Genomic DNA, 13,645 nt, shown 5'->3' with positions numbered 1-13,645 from the left:
TTTTGCAAACGTGCATTTCAACGATTGTGTTTGATTGCAAGTGGCGAGCAGATATGCACTTTAATGATCAGGGAATAGCATTGCGGTCAACTCCAGCAAGAGCCAGTTTCATTTCCACACCAAATTGTGATAGCCCTGGTCTAGATGGTAAAGAAATGGTCAGAGCAAGTTTCTGCAGCAACACATTTCCTCTGAACCATATGCAAAATGTACAACAAACTCATGGTTCAGATTTAAATGACAAAAGGTTGAAGGTAGTTGGGTTTCCAGATAACTGCCTTGGACGCAATCAGAATGAATCCCAAATTCATTGCAGCGTTGGGACAACTCGTACTGCCCAGATTGGGAAAAATATTTTCCCATTTAAAAGAGAAGCTTTGTGGACAGATTCTATGGAGGAAGATGAATCTATGGAAACAGATGCATCAGAGGGTTCTGGTGCACTTGCAATTGCCAGCTCTGATGATGACGATGATGTCATATTCATATGTTGTTCTAATCCTGATGGCACAGAGAATGAGATTGATGCCGGAGGAAGCACAACCAATTCAAACACCTTGCAGATGCAGACAGAACCACGTTCTCAGTGCCTCAAATATGTGGAGAAAAACATGTCGGAATGCAAGGAAGCATTTTTAAGAAAAGATGATGCATGTTGTTCATTATTTGAGGGAAATAAACCAACTGGGACAACAATGGGTACCAATGTTGTGAAAAAGACAGAGTATCGGAAAGTCAAGCGGATGAAATCTGAAGATGCAATAAGTGGACGATCTAAAACCGAGCACAAAATATCATGTGATGATCAAATTGGTAAACAGAAAATTCTGAAAGATGGTGATGGTAATAAAGAAAATCAAGTTGACATTTTGGATTTGGTGAATGGTATGAAGAAAGTTAGCCATCCGCAAGAATTCCCAGTGGAAAGCATATTTGGCGAGGGGGAGGCTTTGCCTCCTTTGCCAATTTTGTCAGCAAAACAAACTTCCACTGTTACTTCTTCCGTTTCATCTGTACGTGATGGGATTGTGAACACACTTATTGATAATGATAATTGTCTTTACAATGCCAGCTGTAACAGAGACTGCGCTGCAAATGAAACGATGCTATTGCCTGCCCTGTCGTCCAGGACCACTGTCTGCAATGCTCTATCTCACAATTCCTTTTCAACATCCAAGTGTATTTCAGATTCTTGCACCAGCCCAGGAACACCAGTCTCTGATAAACAGCTGATGACCCATACTCACGATCCATCTTTGGCTTCCATCACATGCGCAGAGAGGCAATTTAACTTTCCAAAGGGCAAAAAGAGACGTGCGAGTTCACCCAAGAAATCAAAGATATTAACGAAGAGATTGAGGCAGATACTGACTCCACTGGCTCGGACAACAGCTGAAAAATTCCGCTCTCAAACAAAGCTAGCTGCATTGGGCAGCCTATCTCAGAAAACGATGGACTGTGTGAAGTTGTGTCAGCAAGAAGCTGCAACGAATACAGTTGTAACATCCAAAGAGACTGCATCGATGCAAGACAACTTGCACAAAAGTCAAGAGGTGCAATTAGCAGAGGCTCCATTGATGACAAACTTAGTTGGTGAACCAAGTGGACACTGTGGTCAAATTGCATCAACCCTGAAGGCCGGAGTGACCACTTTGGAAAAAAAGAAAGCTTCAGAAGTTTTACCTCAAGCTTCAGGCAGTGATGTAATCGGGTTGCAGCAAGTTCTGGTTGAGAAACAATCAAATGATGTTGATATAGACTTGCACATGCAGGGGCTGACACCATCTGGGTCACAGTCGACACAAGCACAGACTGCTACAATGTGTCACAAATCAGATTTGTCCCGTTCGACACAATCAAATGATGTTGATGTAGACTTGCACATGCAGCAGGGGCTGACACCATCTGGGTCACAGTCGACACAAGCACAGACTGCTACAATGTGTCACAAATCAGATTTGTCCCGTTCGACACAATCAAATGATGTTGATGTAGACTTGCACATGCAGCAGGGGCTGACACCATCTGGGTCACAGTCGACACAAGCACAGACTGCTAAAATGTGTCACAAATCAGATTTGTCCCATTCGGCACAATCAAATGATATTGATGTGGACTTGCACATGCAGGGGCTGACACCATCTGGGTCACAGTCGACACAAGCACAGACTACTACAATGTGTCACAAATCAGATTTGTCTCGTTCGGCACAATCAAATGATGTTGATGTAGACTTGCACATGCAGGGGCTGACACCATCTGGGTCACAGTCGGCACAAGCACAGACTGCTACAATGTGTCACAAATCAGATTTGTCCCGTTCAGCACAATCAAATGATGTTGATGTAGACTTGCACATGCAGGAGCTGACACCATCTGGGTCACAGTCGACACAAGCACAGACTGCTACAATGTGTCACAAATCAGATTTGTCCTGTTCGGCACAATCAAATGATGTTGACGTAGACTTGCACATGCAGGGGCTGACACCATCTGAATCACAATCGACACAAGCACAGACTGCTACAATGTGTCACAAATCAGATTTTTCCCGTTCGTCTCTGCTTTTATGCAAAGCCTCACACTTGCCCTCTAAGGATTGTAGGGACACACCAATAATGAGATCCATGCTGAAGCCAGGAGTGGAACATGCAATGGCGATGGAGAGCCACTTGGAGAAGTCTGCTTTATCTTTTCCAGCTTATGAAAGGATTGGTGCTTTGCCAGAAAAACGAGATCCACATTGCTTCCTGACAGAGGTTCATAAGTGTTCTGAATTAGGTTCATTATCATTGTGTGTTTGCCCTTAAGACGTTTCAATATTTTAATTTTTAAACTGCAAATTTAGTTGATCTCTCTGCATCTGAAAACATTTATTACCCTTGCCAGAGGAGAGGGTATTGTATTTGGGTCCATTTGTCTGTTTGTCTATCTGTTTGTTTGTCCTCACAGAACACGAGTACGGTTTTTCTCTGCAACCGCTTGTCGGATTAACAACAAAATTTTCACCATAGGAGCGACGACTCATGTGAAATGTTTTAATGATAATTATGATGTCATAAGTCACATGGTGTGGCAGCCATGTTGGAAAAAAGGGAAAAACTTTGGACCCCTGTATCTCAAAAACTGCGCCATGTAAAAATTGAAAGTTGGCAAGTATTCCGAATTGGAAACAAGTGTGAATTTTTTTATGTCATCGGTTGCTTCATTATGACATCGTAATTGCATACGTTGAACGCCTTATCTGATTAGTATGAAACTTTTTGACGGCCATCTTAGGCTAAATTGTATAGGGGGGAAAATTGATGACGTCATCGGTCATGCGGGTCAGAAACCATATTTTTAAACTCAGACAAAAATCTTCTCCAAAATGGCTGAACAGACCGAGGCGAAACTTTACAGGTGCGATTGCCTGTCCATGAGGAGGCAGGCAAAACTTTAAATGTACGATTGCCTGTCCATGAGGAAGAAAAGTTTCTCAACATATGATGTCATAGGTCACATGCTTTGGCAGTTATGATTTTTTTGAAGGATAAACATTTTAAAATCTTCTCGATAATGGCTTAACAGATCAAAGGGTAACTTCACTCACATGTTCCCCAAGCTATGGGGATAGCAGGGTGTTCACAAATAATTAATCGGTCACATGATCTGACAGCCATATTGGATTGAACAGAAATCTTAAAAAATATTGTCTTCAACCACTTCATCAATTGATGTGAAATGTCACAATTATGATCGAGTTGTAATGGGGAATATATGTTATAAATTTCAACTTCATTGGACACATGATCGGGAAGCCAGAATTATTTAATATTTTGATTCTGGGTTCAGGAATTTAAATCAAACTCTGTGCAAGTATGTATAATGATGTAATAATGTGGGCAGAGGCATATCTGGTGACGTCACAATGTCGAAGAGTGCCCTTCTAGGTTTTGTTTTTTTTGAATAGGACTCACTTGGCTATGCCTGGATGGGTTTGAGGGTAGAGAAGGAGCAGCTGAAATGTGAATCCTATCCAGGTTCCTCCTGATGACTTCATCTCTGCTTTTTGCTTGTTTGGGTGCCTTCTGATTATTCCAATGCAGGACTACCTGCAGTATTTGGTGTCCATTTGATTTGAATTAAATTTATTTTAATCATATTCTGAATTCAATTGAATAATAATTAACGTCATTGGTCAGATTCAAGTGACTGATCAAAGTGGGGTTGCATCAAAGTGGGATGTCTTGGTACCCGGTTATCACTGCCAGCAGTTATAAAGTGGTAGTTATAGTTGTGTCTTCTTAATTAGGTAACACCACACAAAACAAGTCCTGGCGAACGGTCTGCCACCTGTTTGCTCTTTTTTGTGTTTTATTTTTCATGCTGGAGGTTATAGTGGAGCAAATAAGTGATTTTTTGGCAGAATCATTCAAATGGTGATAAAAGCATGAAATTTGGTATGAACGTTCCTTCAGGGTCACTCTGCAAGAAAAAAAAGTGCTGGCCACGTGGATTTTCAACATGGTGGCCATTTTTTCCAAGATGGCCACCAGGGTATGAAAAACAACAACTTTAAACCATAAAAATCACCAGAGATGTTGGATTTATTTCATCTTGATGTCGATTTATAGGTTTTTGTCCTTGCAAGAGCTGATTCTTGAGTGTATTGATCGATTTCATGAACCAATAAATCAATTTTAGGACTTACGTAACAATAAAGAAGTCAAATGACAACTATTGTGCAGGTTTCAAATACAAGTAAATTGGTTCTCATCTCGTTATAGATGGGGACGGTTAGAATTGTTGGAGATCTTGAACAGAGCTTGTATTTTAATTGCTCAAAATAGTTATTGCCCCGCCAAAGGACTGCTAATGCCGGGGTGGCAAAGAGGATGAGCTCTCTTTGCCTACAAAATGCCCCAAATGGCAAGTGAAACAAAGCCTCTGGCAGTCAAGCTCCAACTCAAGCCTTCTCGTGGTGGGGGTGTTTCCACAAATAGTGGTGGTGCAAAAGGTGAATCTCTGGCACCTGAAAACCAGACAGCTCTGGGCAGATGAAGCTCATTAGGAGATGGAAAACTCCGAAATAAAACCACTTGCGACCGAAATGCAGCCACAAGGATCTATAGGACCCTGACACATTGTAACCATACATGGTGGTGGACACCAGCCAATATTGACTAAATACAAAAAAGAGAGTGTATGTCATGCACTACCAGGGCACACTGGTGGCATACACTGCTGTGCAACTCAGCATGGGGTTTAATGTCAGCTAAACCGTGGGTTTAGTATCCAAAATGCTATCTAATGAACCCCTCAGATGTTAGATAGCCACACCTGAACCGACAGGATGTGCCAGCGCGGGAGAGCCGAGCCAAGGATAACGGGGGTTTTACATGTAGTTATCCGGATGGTGTACAGATCACACGGGATTTAAATGGCATTGGATGAACGATCGAGCTAGGTGTAGGGCAAACGCACGAACCTAGCTGTATCACATACATCAAAGTGCACGATGGCAAGGTGGTAAAAGGATAAACCCTCGACCTTGCCATTGCTAGTCACAAATTATGGATACTCAAGCAAGATCAAAACCACAAACAAACTGGAGGAAATGTTGCCTCTGTCAGAATGACACAGAGGAAAAGTTAATGTCACCATGCACAAACAGCAACAGTTCAGAGGGAATTCTTTGAGAAAGTCAAACAGCTCACATTGGTAATAGAGAAAATGGGTAATCCCTTTGAAGAGGAGTCAGGAGATCATCTTGCGCTCAACACCAAGGACATCGCCGATCCTTCCGCTGCTCAGCTAATTGCGATGCATCACGAGAGAGTGAAAGAAAAGTTCAATTCCTTCATGGCTAATCTACAATGTGAGAATGACTGCTCCTACCAGCCTATCAAAAAGAACAGGATAACCTTCTTCAAAAATGAGCTAAAGTCTGCAAGCAAATCCGAGACAAAGTTACTGAAGGAAGACTGCCATTTGTTTTCCCGCCTCTTCATCTCCTGCCAAAACAGACAGTGTGACCTGCAAGAGTTCTTCACACACGAAAACCAGTCTTTTCCGGCCTCACTCAGTAACAAGGGGAAACTACACACATGTACGAAATCGGATTTAGTGGGTGTACTACAAGCCAAAGTGACGCTTCCAGAGACAAAGCTAGAATCTGACGTACTCATTGTAGATGGAGCTGCGCTGGTAAATATCGCAGCACCACGAACGCCAAAGACATTTGAAGAGTATGCCTAAAAGGATATTCTTCCTAAAGTCGAGTACTACAGCACGAAATACAAGAGAACCGATGTCATCTTTGATGTGTATCATCAGTCCAGCCTGAAGTCAGAGGCAAGATCTCAACGAGGAAAGGCCATCAGAAGGAGAGTAACAGCGACAAGTAAAACTCCCTCGAATTGGAAGAGCTTCCTTAGAGATAGCACCAACAAAACAGCTATTCCATTTCCTTGCCGATGAAGTGTCTGAAATGACAACGGGCAATCCAATTATCATGACTGAAGGAGAAAATGCCATCACCACTACCAGTGACACCAGCGTTAACCTAGAGGAAGTGGCCCCATATACCCAAGAAGAAGCAGACACGCGAATATTCTTATATGTTCGGCATGCAGCCACCGAGGGAGACAAGTCTCTGATGATTGAAGCTAATGACACGGACATTGTAGTTATTGCCATATCCCTTATGCTTTCTCTTGCCGCAACAGGTCTTGAAAAAATGTGGGTTGCATTTGGCAAAGGGGAGCACAGGAGATGGATCCCTATCCACAAAATTATGTCTGCCATAGGACCAGAGAAAACGAGTGGGATGCTCTTCTTCCATGCCTTCACCGGTTGTGATGTTGTATCAGCTTTCAATGGCAAAGGGAAAAAGACAGCATGGCAGACATGGAATGTATGTGATGAAGCGTCAGTAATCTTCACGAAACTCAGTCAGTGCCCATCAAAGATTGAGGAATCTGATCTAGAAATCCTGGAGAAATTTGTGGTCCTGATGTATGACAGATCAAGTTCAGTTGCGTCAGTGAATGAGGCACGGCTTGCTCTCTTTGCACGAAAGCAGAGGTCATATGATTTAATTCCACCAACACAAGGAGCACTCACGGAACATGCCAAGCGAGCTGCATATCAAGCAGGACACATTTGGAGCCAGGCAATAGTCCGCCAGCCAGAAGCTCAGTGTCCGTCCGAGTGGGGTTGGTTCAAAGAAGATGACTCGTGGAAGGTCTTCTGGACTGCCCTTGCTCCCATAGCTAAAAGCTGCCAGGAGTTAACGAAATGTGGATGCAAGACACAATGTAGTGGAAGGTGCAAATGCTATCGTTACGGACCAAGTTGTACCCCACTATGCAGTTGTTCTTGTCAGACCTAATCAGAACAATGAACATTGCAGGGCAGAAAAACATGGCGGCCATCTTGGAAAATGGCCACCATATTGAATTTTAAGTGGCTCGTAGTTGTATCTCATAAAGTGACCTAAAATGAATATTTGCCAAATTTCATGCTTGTATCATTCTTTGAACGATTGTTATTGTTATCTGTTCTTATTTTGGGTGGTCGTCTGGTGGCCATCTTGGAAAATGGTGGCCATGTTGGAATTTCAAGTGGCTAGCACTTTTTTCTCATAAAGTGACATAAAATAAATATTCCTGCCAAGTTTCATGCTTGTATCCTCATTTGAACGATTGATCTTATCTGCTCCACTATTAAGAGCAGTCAGAACTCTACCAGATTTAAAGCATCCATTTGCTTTTTTTACTTTGACTGCCTTTCCTTGAGGGAGAGACATTGTGCATATATTATAACCATAGACTTTGTTTTTGTTTTTTGCTGTTTCTGAGACTAATTAATTTGATTAAAAAAAATTTTTTGGTTTACTGAACATGTTATTTGTCTGAGCAATGACATCCTTCATTTTGTTGGTGACATATCTTTGGTTGTAATATTGCTTGGTGCTGTGTTTTGGGGAAGATGCACTCCCACGACACCCTTGAGGGGGAGAATTGTTTTTAATATACTTTGAATTTTTGTTGAACCTCTGCTTTCTTGCATGAGTGTAGAACCAATGCAGTTTCTTCCAAAAGAGCCCATGGTAGATTGTGTTCCATTGCACTAATGTCATCCTGCATTGTGCCAGATTCTGGGCTGGGATGTCGCCAAACTGCGTTCTGGCACTTGTGAATGTGAGAAGATGGACAAGGCAGAGATAGTGAAGCTACCGTTGAAGTATGACAGCTGTCATCAATACTTCAATAAAATGAAGCCTCTTCTGCTGATTGAGACGTGGGGAAAGGTAAAAAAAATCAATTTTGCATTTGTATGAACCTCACTAGCTTAAAGCTTCAGGCAGTGATTTGAAAACAGAGGCTTCAACCTCATTGCCTGAAGGTTCCTTTTCGTAGCTTCACCACCAAGAATCAACACATACATCATACGGTGCACAATTTCCCCCCCCCACCCCCCAGAATGAGCTTTTCCATAATAATAAACATGTGTGTGTCCTCCATAAATCCAAAAGCATAAAGCCTAGCAGCCTGAAACTTTGCATGAACATGAAGGGAACTCCAATGAGGTGCATGAGTGAAAATTGGGTGTTTGTGTTAATTAAAACCCCTTTTGAAGATAATTAACAGCCTTATTTAATTATATCCTTTATCAGGCGCCTTTATCGCCTTTATTTATATCCTTTATCGCTCTCTGGGATCTTCAGGCGTATCCTAGGTTATCTCGCTGTGGTCTGAAGCCGCAATGTTTTGTTGGCCTGCTCAACCATGCCTTGACTTGGAACAGACCGCAACGTTTTCTTAACGATAGTTGTTTTGTTTTTTCCACTTTCCTCACTCATATTATCGAATGCATGTTCATCATAGCTACGAATCGCTGGGTACATTGGAATGCTTATAAACTCCTGGAGACGCCAGCGTTTGTTGCTTTATTTCATTTCTGCACATGCCATAACCTCGAGAATCTCTTAAACTTAGCTGAATTTCAAAATGTAAGCTCCAGAATTGAACTTATCAGCAGTTCCAACTCAGAAAAAAGTGTTTATTTGTCTAATTCGGATGCAGTTTGGGAATTCGGATATAGGTATCGCTTGCCAAGCCAGCCATCCGTATCGACCATTTAATTGGAGTGCTTGCTTGAGTGCTTAATAATCCGCTTGCCGTGCACCCTAGAGTTTATGGCGGTACAGTTCGTGTCCGGATCAGGATGTGGAGTCGGCAGTTGCTACAGGGTAGAGCGTGTTCTGATAACACGTTTTCGCTACAATGTGGCTTTAATTCAACAACCACAACCACGCTACTTTATTCTGAGTGAATTGTTCACTCACTGCAAACGCTTTGTTCGTGTCATGCCATGTCATTCCAAGCGAGTTTTCGTGATGAACACAATCTTGACTGCATGAGAAGTTCCAAGGTGAGGAGGTGAGATGGAGAATACTGAAATGTTACAAGGATGTTTACGAACAGAAAATGAAGGCACCCACTCAAGTCTCCATTATGAAGTCCTTCAAAAAAATCCTAAGATAATCAGCCTCCATTTCATCTTCTGAGCCTTCAACCTCAACTAGACAGCCTGCCACACCTGAATAAGCCTTCCACAAGCAATACGTACTGTATCCAATCCTAACCATGACAATACTTACAAAATAGTAATTCATTTTTATGTTTTTATTACTTCCGCCAGGAGAGAGGGTATTGCATTTGGGTCCATTTGTCCGTACAGAAATTTAGTGTTTTTCTCCGCAACCGCTTGTCGGATTGAGAATTTTCACCAAAGGAGTGACTACTCATGTAGAGTGTTTTAATGTTAAATATGATGTTATTGGTCACTTGGTGTGGCAGCCATGTTGGAAAAATAAAAACTTTGGACCTCTGTATCTCTGAAACCGCACCAAGGAAAAAAATTGAAACTTGGCGCATGGCAAGTACAACTCATGGGGAATATGTGTGATTTTCTAAAAAAAAATTAATCTCATAATTGCATATGTAGATCGCGATGTCCGATCAGGATGAAAAGTTTTGAGGGTCATCGAGGGATAAATTGGACCACAGAAATAAATTGATGACGTCCTCGGTTATGTGATTCGACAGCCATATTGTTGTTTTGTTTGTTTTTTTTTAAACCTTCAAAAATCTTTTTCTATGAAATGGCTGAACAAATCGAGGCAAGACTTTACATGTATGGCCGCCTATTCATGAGGAACAAAACGTTCACACACATGACGTCATAGGTCACATGGTTTGACAGCCATATTGGATTTAGCCTAAAACCTATAAAAAAAAATCTCCAGAACAGCTGTTCAGATCGAGGAGAAACTTCACACAAATGTTCCACAAATCTTGGGGACACCAGGGTATTCACGAGTAATTGATAAACCACATGGTCTTGCAGCCATATTGGATTGAGTGAAAATCATTTAAACATTCTTTCTCTGGAACCGCTTCATCAATCAATGTCAAACTTCACAATTATGATTTAGTCGTGATGGGGAATATATGTTTTAAGTTTCAACCGAATTGGACACATGGTCTTGCAGCCAAAGTTATTTAATTTTTTTGAATCTGAGTAACACACCAGTAGACAAATACCACACAAAATACACTACACAAAACCGTTACCGTGCTCGAACCGTGTATAACCCGAGCGGATGGTTACCGAGGCCCGTTGGTCCAAATGTACAACTACGGCAACGGCCTTCCGAATCCCAAGTACGCACTGTGGCAAACCAATGGCAGAAATGACAAAGAACGAGATGGTACATTCAACGAGGAGAATTTATTAACAATAATAATTGGGGAGGGGAACACAGAGCAGAGTTATCACGAATAAGAAATGTAATGTACAATGAGCAAAAGAAAGCACTTAATCTTAGTTGAAGATGGGCCCACACCCAAAGAAATGGATCCTGTCGGGTCTTTATTGAAGGCTTCCAGCTCATGGAAAGGTGAGCTGGAGACCAGAGCCTGTGCTTGGACCTGTCCACCTCGTGTGGTCTTCGACGATCTGGCTCGGCGGCACTCGAACACGCAACACGATGCCGCTCCAAGCACCAGGTACCGCGCACTCCAACCGGCCACGCACCAATCAACCAAGACCAAGGAGAAGATCAGAGACGACGATGACCCAGGACCAGACGAACCAGCCAGCACCAAGACCCGTGATCCCCAAGATGACCAACCTCCCAGCCTGGCATTCCTTTTACTCCTTTTTCCTCCGGGGTGAGAAAATCGCCATCTGAGGTGATCTTCACCCTCATTGGCCGGGGTGTCATGGGAAAGTCGCTCTCTGTGGCAATCTCAACCCCATTGGCCGGGGTGTCATGGGAAAGTCGCTCTGTGGCAATCTCAACCCCATTGGCCGGGGTGTCATGGGAAAGTCGCTCTGTGGCAATCTCAACCCCATTGGCCAGGGTGTCGTGGGAAAGTCACTCTCTGTGGTGTAATTGGACAAGGGGCACACCCCTGCCTTCCTGGGTGGAGTCTCGATCTGAGGCAATGGAAATCTCCGCCCACGTACATGGTAGAACGCACGTGGGCAATGGCATCGGTGTGCGAAGTGAAATGAAGACGATTTGTTGTAAAAGAAACTCTGCAGCGCACACATGTAATTCCCGTTAGACACAGGTAGGTGACCCTAACTATAAACACATACTTATTGAGATAACTCAACTTTGGGACTGCTGTCTGTGTGCACAAGGCTTCCAAATTTGTAACAGTATGTGTAGTGGGGCAACTTAGCATAGCAATTGTGCATTTTGTGAGGAAAGCACCAAATTTAGCAGACTAGTAGCCTATCATATTATGAACAGATTTGGATATTGGGCCATCTCAAATTCAGCCGCTGATGGCTGTGGCAGCCATTTTCCACTGCCCTCAAAAATTTGATATGGTCCAATATCCAAATCTGTTCATAATATGATAGGCTACTAGTGTGCCAAATTTGGTGCTTTCCTCACAAAATGCCCAATTGTTACGCTATATTTAGCTAAGTTGCCCACTAGTGCTCTACCGAGTGCCCTTGTCGTTGGTATATTTGTTTTTTTTTTACATTTTTCATTTGATCTTTTCAAAACTTTGAATTTATACATGTAAAAAAACTATATTGTACACAGACTGCCTCTCAGTTATCCTGCCCATCCCCATCCCCTTTTCATGTTACCGAACAAATTGATCCTTTTGGGTTCTTGACAATGACCACAAAACTTGAATGATATTAAGTACGAAATGAAGAATGGTGTAGAATTTCTCCACCAAATTGTAAAAATTAACAAGTTTGAGTAACATGCAGGCTGTAATTGTGAAATGGTAATGTTTCTCTTTAAATGGAGCACAATGATATTTTATGCAATCATTTTCTCTGGTGACTTTCAGTCGGCAGTGTAGTACTTTTGGGATCACACAATGAACTTGATTTGCAGGGTTGTGTGCTCCCCTCTGTGAAATTGCATATGTTTAATGTTGAATTTGTGTTGAAGCAAAATACATAAGTGTACGCCAGTCATCATAAAGTTTCTAGTCTGTGTTAACCGTCTTTTGACGAAAGTTAAATCAAGATATGCCAGAGCCTCACAACTATCCAATTTGAAATGCATCACAATGCCTTCTTTGTATTAAATATTTCAGGCCTCAACTACATCATCAAGGCCTTTTGAAGTATTTATAATGAACATTTTAATGTTTTTGATATCCCGTTGTTTTTTTTTTTTGTTGTTTTTTTAATAGGTGGTGGAAAGTTTTGCACAAAAAAGATCTGGCTGCCGTTACTCGAAGCTGAAACTTAAAAGCTGCTCCTCCTCACAGAATATTTTCTATGGAGAACTGGAAGGTATTTGAAGTCGAATCAAACTTTACTTGAAATATATCGAACCAATTTTTGTCTTGACATCAGAATATCCATCTCGGGGACGTTGTGTTGGCCTGAGTCGGCAGAAAACTCCACTCCCGCCCCTCTTGTCTCATGCCTCCTTGCTGTGAGTTGTGTGTTAGCTCTCATACGAGCCTCGACCAAGGTATAAAAAAAAAAAAAAAAAAACCATGAACAATGTAATTTGATTCAAGGTTGATGGTGTTTATCACTGTGGAAAGTTGGTTTGGCTGACAAGATGAGCATTCACCCCTTCATTGAAGTGCAAGAAAACAATGGTGCAATCCCTCATCTCGGACACAGCTCCCAATTTGTGTTTCAAAGTTTTTGCAATTTTTGTCTCAAAATTTGTGGCATTTGGTGAGGTTTCGTTGTTCTTGTCATATTGGGTTTCCCTGATGCCTACCCGTCTTAAGGCTCAGTCACACCCTGACGTTTTAGCCAGCTTATGCTGATTTTTGAAAAATTTGTCTAAAACGCTGGCACACGTCGAATACGTTATGGGTAAGTTTTGGAAACATTGAGAGCACACTGAAAAATACTGCCATACATCGTAGTATGCTGGCTTTCATCGTTGTACTTTGCGGTTGTCCTCAAATTTTAGCATGCTTGAAATTTTACGACTTATGCCAGCGTATGACTCACAAGTTCCGCTACACTGACCATAAGTTGTAGGCACGTTATGCAATCGTTGACACACATCGACACACGTTACTTGTAAGTTAATCATAAGTCGAAAAAACGTCGAGGTAATGTTTAGCGTACCCGAAACTTA

The 13,645-nt window shown here is 42.1% G+C and overlaps 1 protein-coding gene across 6 annotated transcripts in view; it reads left to right on the top strand.

Moving 5' to 3' along the window:
* The window catches only part of LOC147035510 (helicase senataxin-like), a 442,380-nt gene that overhangs the window by 173,448 nt on the left and 255,287 nt on the right, over positions 1 to 13,645 (top strand). For all 6 annotated transcript variants that reach the window (XR_015062693.1, XM_085899538.1, XM_085899543.1 and 3 more), the window contains 3 exons: positions 1 to 2,759; positions 8,141 to 8,296; positions 12,729 to 12,831. The exon at positions 1 to 2,759 is cut by the window's left edge and continues 643 nt beyond it. Coding sequence is in view for 5 of the 6 variants with exons in the window: in XM_085899538.1 (XP_085755664.1) it covers positions 1 to 2,759; positions 8,141 to 8,296; positions 12,729 to 12,831 (3,018 nt within the window). In the remaining variant the exon portion in view is untranslated. The remainder of the gene's footprint in view (positions 2,760 to 8,140; positions 8,297 to 12,728; positions 12,832 to 13,645) is intronic.

The sequence above is a fragment of the Eptatretus burgeri genome, chromosome 1, assembly GCF_056783735.1.
Source record: "Eptatretus burgeri isolate ZD-2024b chromosome 1, Ebu_testis_v1, whole genome shotgun sequence".
NCBI lineage: Eukaryota > Metazoa > Chordata > Myxini > Myxiniformes > Myxinidae > Eptatretus > Eptatretus burgeri.
This window is presented reverse-complemented; position numbering and strand designations above follow the sequence as displayed.